General features: G+C 48.6%; 2 protein-coding genes across 5 annotated transcripts in view; both read right to left on the minus strand.

Moving 5' to 3' along the window:
• Positions 1 to 13,191, minus strand: part of ARHGEF9 (Cdc42 guanine nucleotide exchange factor 9) — a 224,912-nt gene that overhangs the window by 108,123 nt on the left and 103,598 nt on the right. The window lies entirely within an intron of this gene.
• Positions 11,700 to 12,277, minus strand: LOC135315389 (uncharacterized). The gene has a single exon (XM_064463431.1). It carries the CDS (start codon positions 11,877 to 11,879, stop codon positions 11,700 to 11,702), a length of 180 nt encoding a protein of 59 aa, XP_064319501.1. The 5' UTR covers positions 11,880 to 12,277.

Genomic DNA, 13,191 nt, shown 5'->3' on the forward strand with positions numbered 1-13,191 from the left:
CGAGTGGAAGTCTTTCATGACCAGCTGAGACTAACCACTACAGACGTTTCCTGCCAGGTTTGACCAAACAGGAGGGAACATGCCCCAGGGAACAACCTTCCTTTTGGGGAGAGGATGGCCAAACACAGAAGCTCTAAAAGGAAAGGTTGGGGAAGTAAGACGTGAGCTCACGTCACTCCATCAGAGGGACAGCGTGTCTCTAGGAGACAGCACTTTCAGGGGGATCCCACCACGGGCTGGGCTGCCTCAGGTGTCTTCTGTGCCACTCCTTTGCCCACTGCGAGCCTCTCCTGTATCTTATTACTGGCTATGAGGTGAGGACGGTTCTGCCCTCGAGCTTATGCCATGAAAGACTGAAAAGCTACTCCTGCAAAGCTCCTATTTTTACTTAGGTATTTGTACTTCATGCAGATTAATTACTTAACTGCACAGAAATACCACAAAAGGCTTAGAGAAACAAAAAAGCCTAATTTGGATCAATTAATAACACAGAGCAACCGTATTATTAATGCGTAACGATTGAAGGCTTTAAAGAGGTATACAGACCTCATCTAGCTGAATGCTGTTTAAAACAGTGAAAACAATAAGGATGCAATCTGACGTTGCATACGCAAAATATTTGAGGCCAAATCAATCTTTGGTGGAACCCTGCTGAAATCACTTGGCATCTCGTCTCTGTTGGGATCGCAGGTGGAATTCAAGACATTGCTTTTAAGTAAAGGAGGGAGCAGCCTGGGTGGGAGCTCTGGTCTGCCAGAGGCCCCCTGCACCACCTCTCCCCTCTTTGCCTGCGAAGGGCAGAGCAATCTTTGGTCTGCTATAATCCCATCTGCCTTGAACACAGTACTTTTCATCCTCAGCTGTCAAACCATTTCACAGGATAGGGCAATTTCCTTCTGCACATTTTACAGAAAGAGAAACAGAGATGTAGGAAGATGCAATAGCCTCTGCAATACCACCCTTGGGGCTGCAGAGAGGCTGGAAATGGGGGGCAGTTCCCCCGAACCCCAGCCCCGGGAGCACCCTGTAATCCCCTCCAAACACTGCACACACACGCACGTAGCTCAAACCAGGCTTTTGAATAAAATATGGAGAGCCCTGATGGATGGTGGACTCAAGAGCACATCCCCTTTGCTGAGCTCATGAGAATTTCCCAGTTATAGCAGAGATTTTTGTGGTTTTACAAATACAGACGATTCAAATTCTCTTGTCTCTGAGCATCAGAAGCCCGTGAGCTAATGGGGGTGAAGACAGAGTGCTCTGGATAAACAGGTTATTCCGTCACCATCAATTATTGTGTCCCTCTCAATTTTCTCTACAGCGTGTGTCTCAGACACCGTCCCAGACAGGGCATGGAGCTACTTGCACTCCTGGTTTCAGCCAGCATAGCAATTTACTGCCTCCTTGGGAAGGCTTTGATATTTTAAAACCACAACAGAGCTTTCTCTTTGCTTGAAAGGCAACCGCTAGCTTAGCCACAGCGGATGTATTGGCAGTGCCCTGGGAGATGAAAGCAGTTCAAACCTTTTGTTTTTATTGGGCAAATTAAAAATAATAAAAAAACAAAACAAGTCTCTTTATTTCCTTTAACTCTGCTAGTGCCTGTTGCCATCCTAGGCTTTCGAAGCATCCTTCAGAAATGCAGGGATTCAGACTGAACAGCCTGGAATTAAGCCTGGCATTAGAGATGGAGAAACTTGAGATACGGCACTGTCGACAGGATGCGAGCACCCAACCACCGCGCTCTGCTCGGGGCCCCGCTGCTTCCCATCCCTGCCTGTGTGCCCCAAGTCACAACACCCGCTGTAGCCCAGGACATAGGACTCAAACCCCTGACGTCACTGCTGTCTGACTTGAGCCAGATCCATCTTACGTGGTTTTTTGTTTGTGCTCCTCAGTGTCGCCATAATTCACGATGCTCCCCCCTCCCTGCGATGCTTCGGGAACACGAGAAAATCTGCACACCCTCTCTCGTCCCCTTATGTTACGGCATACGATAGCACGACTGCCGATGGGACCAGACAAGTGTTTTTATGGCTACAAAAGCCGTTAAAACGGTGTTCAACCCCCTCCGAATTTCACCCTCTGCGCGTACAGCAGGCACAGCCACCACGCTCTGCAAGGGTTGGAAATAAGCTCGCGGGGAGAGCTGCGCAAGAGCAGGAGATGAGGGCTAAAAGTGGATGTTGACTTCACTCTCCCATTTGGGTGTAGGCGGTGGAGGTGGGTGGCCGTGAGCAGAGGGGAGGTGGAGGGGGCAACATTTATTTCCAGCTGCACTCATGTGCGATTTCTCTCAGCACTGAGATTTTATAGAAAGCAGCAGGAGGTGGGGAGTGGGGGGAACCGAAAAGGAAAATCGCAGAGTCTTTGTAGGAAAACATGTTAAGGAAGAGGAGAAAAAGTCGCTATCATCATCGCAGCCCTGAGACTCTGCTGCTGTCACTGTGGGGTTTAAAAATATAACAAAACCGAAGGCTACTGGGACTACATTTCTGCATCGGACACAACTGCGTACGATGGAAATAAAGGCACTTGACCGAGAGCACACCGATGTGTGGTAACAAAATGATGTTAAAAAAATGCTGCTTGCAGAAAGCCTGCCTCCTAATAAATTGCAAGGTTTTCTTCACTCCCAGAGATTATGTAATATGTTCTTGCCTGCTGCTGACTCATATTTTCCAAAATATATCTGGGAAGGAAAAACACATGCACACGTGTTTTAATCTATATGTTTCCCTCTATATGTAAAAAGAAATACACACAAAGATGCACAAAAGCCTGCACACGCATGCACACACACGCACGTTGCTGTGCGAGGACGAGGGGGGGGACCAGCCTGGCATCTGTTCTAAAAACACACGCTGGAGATAGATTAAACCATCACCATTTTCTGGGGCAAAACACAGCAACTGTTTAACACAGGGAGTGTAGGAGGAGAACAAGAAACCGGGAGGCTACGGGGGGGAGACGGCAAAATAAGAAGCACTGGGAACGCACTGCCTGCAACCTCCAGCCGAACCTGGGCTCTGGGGACTAGGCACAGTCTCATACTGAGCTTAAAATCGAGCTGGAAAAATGGCTTTTGTGACAGTTGGGGCCACGGCGACAGTTTGCAAATGGCAGCGGGCTGAGCGTGCCGCCCCGCCGCGGGCGGGTGGCACCAGCACCTGGCTCGCCAGCACCCACTCCTGCAGCGGGGTGCGGGGCGCAGCGGCGGGAGCGGAGCCGGTGCTTCCTAAATTCCATCAACGCAGGGTCCCGATCCTGGTAACGCCTGGGAATACCCTTCCCAGGCTCCAGGTATGAACCGAAGAAGCCATGCTCCTCCTGTTTGAAGACTTATAAGGCAGCCGGTTAGTCTTAAGCATATTTGTTCCCACCCTGAAGGTTTGTGAGGTTTAGTTTCTTTGCTCTGCACACGCGTGTACTTTCACTTCTTTAGGAAAGACTTGTAGACGCTTCTGCAAAACCCTCAGTGTCCAGGAGATGGGATCGATCTGCTGCCGGCCATCAGATGAGAGATTCATCTACCTTGGACCAGAAGAGACTGAAAATCTATCCAGACGTCAACTGCTGATCACAAAATCAAGGCAGACGCTCTCCGCCGCCGACAGCTGAGTTTCCTCCCCACCCCAGCACGGGTGCCCCTGCTCGCAGCGCCTGGCAGGGGTGGGACGACACCGCGGCCCCGGCGAGCCCCCTCCTCGCCGAGAGGGCTGCACCGAACAGGCACGGCCGCCCTCCTTGCACCGTCTCTTGCCTCTGCATTTCAGCAAAAGCAGGAGGCGGCTCCCCGGGACAGCAGTCTGTGCCCCCACAGCCCTGCTCGATGGTGTAAGACAGAGATAGGTGAAGCTGCCCCTGCTTACCTTATGCATACCTATGGAGAGGGAACAGTCCCTCTCCTTCATTCCTGTATCACATAAGTACACACATATACGCGTTCCTATATATGGCACCATTAGAATTCTGTTTTCTGCACCCAGCTTTGCCCATGTACACCACCAGAGTAATAAAATTCTGATTTAATAGCTAAAACTACACCAGATTCAACAGCCACTTAAAGGATGCTCTTTCTTGATTTACAGAAACTTTAAAACGTTTCATCTGGATTCCAAATCTGTTCTATAATTGCGACTTTTTAACTTCATTCTCACAGAACTTCACAAAAGACCAAACATCCAGCATGCCTAAAAGGCTTTGGAATAAACCTGAAAAACAAACATTAAAGATTGATCGCACTTTTCCAAGATTACACTAAAACTGAAACTGACTGAAGCCTAATAGATAAGGAAAGAGAGTTGCATAAAATTCATCAGCACCTTATCAAGCCAGGAAGAAAGAATTTTAGATAACAAGCCTTCCCTAAATTTGGTATCAGAACAGAAACTTCAGTGCACAACCTATTACGAAAGCTTTGTCGGAGATACTGAATGCAATACAGGAGAGTGGAAGCGTCAGAAATAGCACGGGGAACGCGGTCCGCAGAAATCCTTTGAAAAAAAAAACTGTTTTCTGATAACGCCAGCAAGACCCGACGCTTTTTTTCAAAGGGAACAATTCGACTTGACAAAACTTCTCCACAGACACGCCCAGCAAATTAGCCCACTGCTTACCAGGGTAAACGACTGATCCTTAGGGTATTTCTCTAAATTTGTATTTGTGCGGTGAGGCCATATTGCATGTTTTCAATTACAAGAAATCCCCCTACACAGTTAGGATCTTTGCTACTTTCCAGATCCTCATAGTTCAGCTGATTCCTTTCCCTGCATCTGTCGAGCGTGCGCTGCAGCGCGGTCACAGCCACGAGCTCTGAGCGCCCTTACAGCAGCTTTCGGACCCAAGAACTGGCACCAGGAGAAGCTTAACCCTTTACAGACAGACATTCTCGGGCCAAACATCCGGAGCATCGAGAGGAAACTGATGCAAACCAACCCCATCAGCAACACCCAGGGAATTTTACTACATGAGTGGTGAGGCTGAGTCGGCTCTCTGGTGGCACCGGGCACATCCAGGATGCTCGCGTACATCCCTGCCCCTCTTGCAAACCTGATGACAATTATCCTCACCATTCCAGGCAGGACGTGCTCCGCAAAGGTCACCCCAGGAGGCAGGCGGGGAAGCACATCTGGGGACAAGAGGCCACCGTCTTGAGAGGCAACAGGATAGTCGGGCAACGCTGCTTTCCCCACTGGAAACAAAGCAGGAGGGACCACTCCATCTACAGACCCCGCTGGCCCCGCGGCAAAACGCAGAGCTCCCTGGGGCGTGCCACGGCACGGCAGCAACGCCGCGCAGCAGCTTAGCTGGGGAAGGGAAGGGTGCTGAGCACACAGCTGCCCGTGCTTGTGGTGGGGCAGTAAGATAATCTAATAACAATAAATGATCTGGAAATTAATTTTGGTTTAAAACAAAAAAGATAAAAAAAGGGGCAGGCTGCCATGTCGGGCTGCCTTACCCTCCCCTGCCATGTCGGGCTGCCTTACCCCATGCTGTGGCAACGGGGTGATGCCACCCATTGAGACCGCCTTCACTCTGTGGCTGCAGCATCACCACGGCAGGGCTGCCTGCTCTCACCCAAGCACCCATCGGGGCTACAACTGTCTGCCTCACAAGCCCTGGTCAGGTCCTAGAGGAAGGCAACATGGCTAGAGAATCAGTTTGTTCCTCAGAGACTCAAACAAGATTGCAAAGTGGCTCGCGGTGTAGCCCCTGCTTTACTTAGCTGGAGATGCTGCCTAAAATAGAAACACAACCATTGCCAGCAGTCTGTACGTTATGTTATATATGTCTCAGCTGATGCAAAAGAAGGGGCAGGCGCTAAACCACATGGGACCTTCCACATGAGCACGGACAGACTTGTCTGCTGCTCTGGGAGCTCCGAAATACCCTAAAAGAGATCCTCCCGCAGCCTGCGAGCAGCTCACCCCACGCTCCCCAGCACAAGCCTGGCCCTCTGACACTTCCAAATGGCAAAGTTCAGCTAAAACCAGAGCAGCCAGGAAGCAAGCGGCGTGCCTGCCCACGCCGCCTCACTGAAGATTAAGAGCAGGTAGCACAGCCGAGCAGACAGAGTGACCGACGGGCCCCCGAGCCTTGCTCCTGCTCCCAGCTCCGCTACTAACCCCCACCCCACCGTGCGCGGCTCTCTGACCACCTTGTGCCTCAGTTTCCCTGGCCCCGTGATGGGAGCAGGGGTAGCTCCCCAAAGTAGCACACTCCTATGTAATTTTCTGCATGAATAAACCAGAGTCAGCTGAAATCCAGGCTTAATTTTTTAACTACCTTCACGCGGGTGCTCCTTCACAGCCCCTAAGGCTCTTTAATTCAGGTGGTAAAGCTTCCAGGCCTGCCCAGCATGTCCCTTCACAGGAGAGCTCTGAGGGCTTCTTGTCCTGAGCTCAGATGTCCTAGTGAACACGCCATCAGCGTGGTGTTTCTGACACCTCAGGAGTCTACAAAAACTGGGAGTGAGCAGTGGAAGCTGCACGGTCCTTTGCTGGTGAGGACGACAGCAGGGCTAGAGACAACCCGGCCATCTCTGGGCTCTTGTAGTTCAAGACTCATTTCCACTCAGGAAAGAAATTAAACCACAGCCAATAAAATAAAATAAAAAAAAATCATGGTTCCTCTAGCAGCTTTTGCTCCAGGAGCATCTATTTTTAGTGAGGAGCATACATCACTACAGCTTGCTGTCTACACCAGCTCCAACAGGCAAAATCCAGCTACACGTAGCCAGGCCAACACGGGCAGGCACAGGTTCTCCACCCGTACCGCCCTGCCGCTGCCGCCTGACCAGCGCCACAGCGCTTTGCTGCCACGGGACGCTGCAGAAAGGGAAGACATAGGAGTCGATCGGTCTTGGCTACGCCTTGGTAATGGGTGATGTTCCTCTTCTACAACTAGGAAAGAGGAGCCACAAGGCAGCGAAGGAACGTGCCCAAGGCCGCCCAGTAAATCAGTGGCAAAACCAGGACCCAGCAGAACCATCCTCTGCCACCGCTGTAACCCCTGAACAAACATCCTCTTCACAACAGGACATGTATTACACAATTACTAACATTAGGAAGTTTTCCTCAAGCTTCCTAACTTCTGGTCGTTGGAGGTTCCACATTGTAAGAGACAAATCTCTGTGTTTTATGAGAACAGCTCGCATAACATTTCACCCGGAGATACACATTGAACATGATTATCACACCCAGTTGAGAAAGCCACACACTGTGAATGCAAAATATAGACACCCCGCCACCGACACAGATGCATTATTCACACCATATAGCACATACAGATACAGTACGGGCACCCTACATACACACATGCAAGCAAGCACTGTACACAAAGAGCACCGGATCTCCCATCACAACCAACATTCATTAAGTACAGTAATTACAGAACTACAACAAAATGAAGTGAACAATACAGAAGAGGGGTTCTATTCACAAAATAAAACAAAACCAAGGAAAAACTTACATGGATTTTTGGCAATTTTCCTTCAGACATTATACACAGCAGTTGGGCTGTGGACTGAATACCTGATCCAAAAAGAAATATAACCACATTATGCAAACAGATGGGGGCAGGAGTCAGGTGAACATGCAGCTCTGAACAACATTCATCTACGGGATGAGAAAGCACCTCTGCATTCCCACAGAAGGGCTCGAATCTGGGCAGATCTTCATTCACTGCAAAGCACAAGCAAGTGCTGTGCTGCTGCCATCCCGGGGGAAAATCCAAATGGCAGGACAGAAAAGAGCCATCACGCCAGAGACCTCTGAGCTGTCCCGTCCCCCTTTTAACCTGCCACGTCAGGTTTAAAACAGAGGTGGGAAATATTCAGGGTGGGGGAGGAAGCCTTTAAAAAACCAAAAGGAAGCCCTCTTATTAGCTTAAAGACAGACCATTAAAATCACAGTGAACGCAGGACTAGCAGGGATCACCCTGACACGCATGCTTTTTCCAAAGCATCCGAAGAGGGAGAAGTGCACCCTTTCCCCGTGGCGAGAAGGGTGCCTGAATCTTTAAGACGGCGGACTGCCGCTCGGGGGGAATGGACTTTTTATGGAGTGTGTGAAACAGGGTTGCTATGATACAGTCAGAGGCATTTTCATGAATCCTGTGGCAAATTACATCGAACCCTGCTTAAGCAGACAAACAGCAAGGCAGGTCTCCCATCACCCAGCCTTCGCAAATACACAGGAGCAATCACTGAAGGAGGTTTTATGGGTTATAAGCACGCTATTTGCATACAAATAAAATTTTTTTTTTTCTTTGGGGCCGTATTTTCTAGAGGGTCAGTGCTTCAATTTATTTAAAGGAATGATCCCTCTTCCCCATCCCTGGGCTTGAGCATCCCCACAAACATAAAGAACTCAACATCCACAAAGAGTGGGGGGTTGTTACGGGGCCAAACTCCCCCCAGGAACCCGACCACGACCAGTCACACGCGTGACCCGAACCATCCCACGGAGCTTAGGGAGAAGGAAAGCTCCGCTCCACGTAGATGTTTCACAGCGTGCAAATTACAGCCCGAATTTTGCAAGCACAGTCACTTACGAGTACAGGGGATCTACTGCAAGCGACTAGGAACGCTGTCGCCCCAAAAAGCTGCTAATGCAGACTGTCACGGATGGAGCCGCTCCTGAAAAGTATGGCAAGACGGAGTTGTTTAACCAGCCAATTCCTCCTGCAAGCCGGGCAGTCTGAGGCTCCGCTGCAGGCTTGGAAAGCACAAAATTGCAGGTGCAAAACTACAAAAATGGGGCGGGGGCAGGTGGCTCAAGGCCTGTTTGAGACGGTGGCCACGGAGGACTGGGGGTGAGAAAGAGGGATCAAACTAAACAAGCAGAAACCCCAGCCTTCGCTCACTTTTTAGACTTATTTCCTCTCTTTCCCCCAGAAGTCCAACGGGAAGCCTGATATAACAAGAATGATGTGGCTACAATAACAAAGTTTTCTGCTCCCAACTTTCACGCTCATATTGCTCTGCATGAACTTGTTTCCTTTGACTCCACCAGCCTTTGTGAGAATAAAAGGCGAGAAATTTGTAATAAAATTACATTCATTCTCTCAAGGACGTTCCCTGATGGAAAAAAATAAGCTCCCAGCAATCACTCCCCCGGTAGCTGAGTGTACACAACGCCCTCATCCTCCCCATGCACCGCACCAGCCGGAGACCCCCCAGCAACACACGGCTCCACCGACGGAACCAGGAGGGGCTCGCAGGGATCGGCGCTCGGACACGGCAGCTCCCAGGACACGCGAGAACACAGGCCGTCGCGTACACGCGCGCCTCCCAGATACCACCCGAGAAGTACAAGCCCCGGATCAAGGAATGCACTTTGCACGCGCTAGAAAACCACATTAGGTACCAAGCATCCCTCACAGAAATCTTATTGAAAGGTAAACCTTCATGCCAGAGAGCTAACCTTGAGGAAAATAAACATTCACACACAGTTGCATCCCATTTTTAACTAATTTAGGGTTGGGTTTTTTCCCTCATTTTCCCACCCTTACTCCTCCAAATCACTATGTCGCTTAAAACTGTCTCACTGAAAGCGTTATTTCGGCTGCTGTTTGATTGATTTCCTTTCCATGGTGATCTCTGCTCATTTATTGTGTTTCCAGGAGATTCTGCAACCTATAAAACTAATGACATATGATAGCTAACAGGAAAATAAAGCAAATTTGAGCCGTTTAACAACCCAAACGTCCTCAGCACCAATTTTTTTTTTTTTTTTAAATAAAAAGAAGATTCACTCAGTCTCCCATGAAGTGAAGCCAATACCTCTTGCACGGATAGCTACAAGTGAACAGGGGGAAACAGAGCCAGCAGGCACCGGAACGTCTTCGCTGGGCTTGTATCACTGGGTCTTGGCTTTTCTACCCATTAAAACAGGCTACTGCCGCTGAACACTTCTTGTCAGCTCTGGGGGCTGACTGTTACCACCCCGGGACTCAGGGAGATTTTTTTTTTCTCTTTTATTAATAGCTAAACCCACTTGGAAAGCACCAGATTTGCAGCATTTAACTCAATTTCCAGTCATGCCACCAGCTGAAATCAGCTCCTAAGCCCAGCTCGGCATTTAACTTGCAGCAGACGGACTCACATGGAAATAACTACACGTCCCCATCTAGAAGCTCCAGCTATGTCTCTAAATCAGTGACATGGTTATTTTTTTTTCCCCAATTAGCAGAGGACATCAGATAAATAACAGACAGCTAGAATTAGCACGAACTAGTTAAATTATCAAGGCAATATCATTCCAGTGAACATTAGCAAGAGATTTTCAAACTGTGATTTGTTTTGTTTTGTTTTGAGCAATTCTGATTTTTCCGGAGGGGAAAATAATATATATATATATATATAAATAAGTCCTTAAGATTTCTAACAGAAACACAGTACAGAGACATATTTCTCAAGAAGAAAAGACATTGCTCTTTTCAGACGTTCCCTTCATATTCTCCCTAAACTTTGCGCACTGCCACTCGAACCCCCCCAGCCAGCCCCGCTTCCAAGCTGTAAACATTGCGATTTTGGTCTAGACATCTCTCAACAGAAGGACCCCTAACTAGTGGACACCTTTTCAGCAAGCCCGTAATACACAACTTAGCACTTCATTTTCAAGAAAATCAATGTAAATAAAGTCACGCAAATCAACCCATCTCAAAATCTTGTTATCCTTGAGGTGGGCGCAGATTTTTCTTACATACGTTACCAAAAATTATCCATACATTTATACACACGCACACACCGAAGAAAAGAAAGCCAAAATAAAATGTCAAGAGAAATCAAAGCAAAAACCAACCCCTCCGTATCTGTTGCTTTAGCAAAGAAAAACAAAGCATGCATTCCCCTTTTTCTCTTTGATCCCTCCTTCCCAATGTGCAGAGGCATAAACCACATACAAGCAGAGAAAAAGCCCAGCAGGTTATGTTTCGGTCCCTCTCACATCTTTAAAGAAAGGAGCTAGGCTACATCAGTGTGGCCGTAGAATTTGGAGGCTTTTGGGCTGAATATTGAGAAATCAAGTCAGATCATCAAGGCAACACAGATAAATACAGAAAGTAGAATTTCTCTCCCTTTTTTGTGGCTGAATGTTATTTTAGCAAAGATTTAATCCTTTAACAGGATTTCTCATACCCCCTTAAAAATGTCCAGAGCTCGATTCAAACGCACACACCACCACCACCTCTCACCTGGCAGCTACATGGTTACTCTCACAGACATTGCACATTAACTGCTTGCTGGAAATTTCACACAAAATCACTCATTATTAACTTGAGCCTCTATTTTAAAGGAAGCAAAACAACACAGCCAGTGCTTACCACAGAAAGATATTTTCACTCTGCTTCTAACTAAATAGGTATAGCTCTATCTCGCTAGCACAGAACGATATATGAATGGATTACTGTTATTTATCACATTTAAAACCCAGGCAAAAGCAGCTACACTTACAGGCATACTTAAAAGACAAGACATGACAAAAGATTTAGGGAGAGATAATATACCAACGTCATACATATCACAGCGAGGCCATGTTGAAGCTCAACGCGTTTCCCCCCTCAGTAAGAAATCTCTCTCTCTCTCTCTCTTTCTCTCTCTCTCGCCTTTCTCTCTCTCTCTCTCTCGCTCTTGCTCTCTTGTTGAATTGCTAGTGGTAGTAGTAGCCCCCAACAGCTCAGGAGAAAAAATCCATTTAACGAGTGCCCAGGAAGAACATGAGTATGACATTCACAAGCAATAGCACCACAATCACTGCAAAAACGACCACCGTTTGAACATCCAAGGTCATGGTGCAATGCAGAACACTGTAGTGTTCAAGATGTGGGGCTGGTAGATTTGGAGAAGTCAACCTCTGCTCTGTAAGACTGTCCATACATCCACCATGCTAGAATAGAGGAGAAAACTGTTCCTGGTTTTGGTTTTGGTCGTAATGCTTTGTGGTCTGCTTTTAGTTTATCCCCCTATCTGCTGTCTCTAGCTCATTCTGGAGCCCGCTAAGTGAAGCATCATCACAACCAGTGAGCACTTAAGATGCAAAATCCTTCCTTTAGGAAAAGAAAGCGAGCGCTGTCTGCAAGCTTCTCTCTCTCTCTCTTCCCCCCTCTCTCTCCCGGTCTCTCTCTTGCTGGCTGGCTTGCTTTTTAATTCGTCAAGCCAGTGCAGATAAGAAGCCTGTGTGAGTGTGACAGCTCTGCAAGCTGCTGCGGCTGCATCTCTCGGTGCGAGGCGGACCCTTGCGCATACTAATCAGCTCCAGTGACCAGGCAGCGAAGGGATCCTGGCTGTCAGTCAAACGCAAAAGGAAGCGCTGGCTCCATAAATACGCGAGTCTTCCGCCCGCCGTGACAGGGAGCGCCATGCAGGCATGTTTTCCCCCTCGACTTTTGCGGCAGTTCGGAAAACAGAGCTGTGCAGGGGGCCGGGAAGCCGGCGTCACGGTTGGATGCCAACGCCGAGCTCCAGGAAGGCGTCTCCGGGCTTTCTGTGCAACGCAGATCCCGTTCCTCACTGCCTCTGTACGGCGGGGACGCGTCTGCCCCGTCTGTACCGCCTGCGCTAAGCTTCGGATGGAAAATATTAAATGCCAGCAAAAAAGAGACAGTGCTGCTAGGAGCCTGCTCAGACCAGGTAGGGGAACAGGAGAAAGAGCGGGGAAGAAAAGCAGCCGAAATAACGAAAAGGCAACCCCTGGTGACTTGGAAATTCACTGTGAGCCTGTAGCGTGGGAATTTGGTGGGGGGAATCACTTTTTAGCACCGTACAACACTATGCACATCATCCCATCTTAAATTTATCACCTAGCCTCTCTCCTCAGCACTGCACTGGGTTGCTCCATGCCAAGAGTTAAACTGAATTCTGATTCTACGGATAGAGATGTATAAAAGAGGGGTGGGGGAGCTGGGGAGAGGACAGGATGGGGGATCTATAGTCCTTTTACAGCAGCCAGCATTAAAATCACATACACACTCAGGCTTTATGGTCCAGGTGCCAGCTTCTATCCGAAACCTCAACCTCATACCCCAGAACCAGCAGTTACCTTCGAGAGGCACTACACACGCACACAAAAAGACGTGCTCAGCTGGAAAAAGCAAATTATTTTACAGGCAAAGACAAATATAGACACGGTGCCAATGCACAGGCATTACACGCTAGAACACGCAGACGGGGGCCGCTCATCAGCGCCT

Source organism: Phalacrocorax carbo, chromosome 11, assembly GCF_963921805.1.
Source record: "Phalacrocorax carbo chromosome 11, bPhaCar2.1, whole genome shotgun sequence".
Taxonomy (NCBI): domain Eukaryota; kingdom Metazoa; phylum Chordata; class Aves; order Suliformes; family Phalacrocoracidae; genus Phalacrocorax; species Phalacrocorax carbo.

Bases quoted from the DNA above. Each gene is read 5' to 3' on its own strand.
- LOC135315389 (XM_064463431.1), bottom strand. From the start codon at position 11,879: ATGGACAGTCTTACAGAGCAGAGGTTGACTTCTCCAAATCTACCAGCC.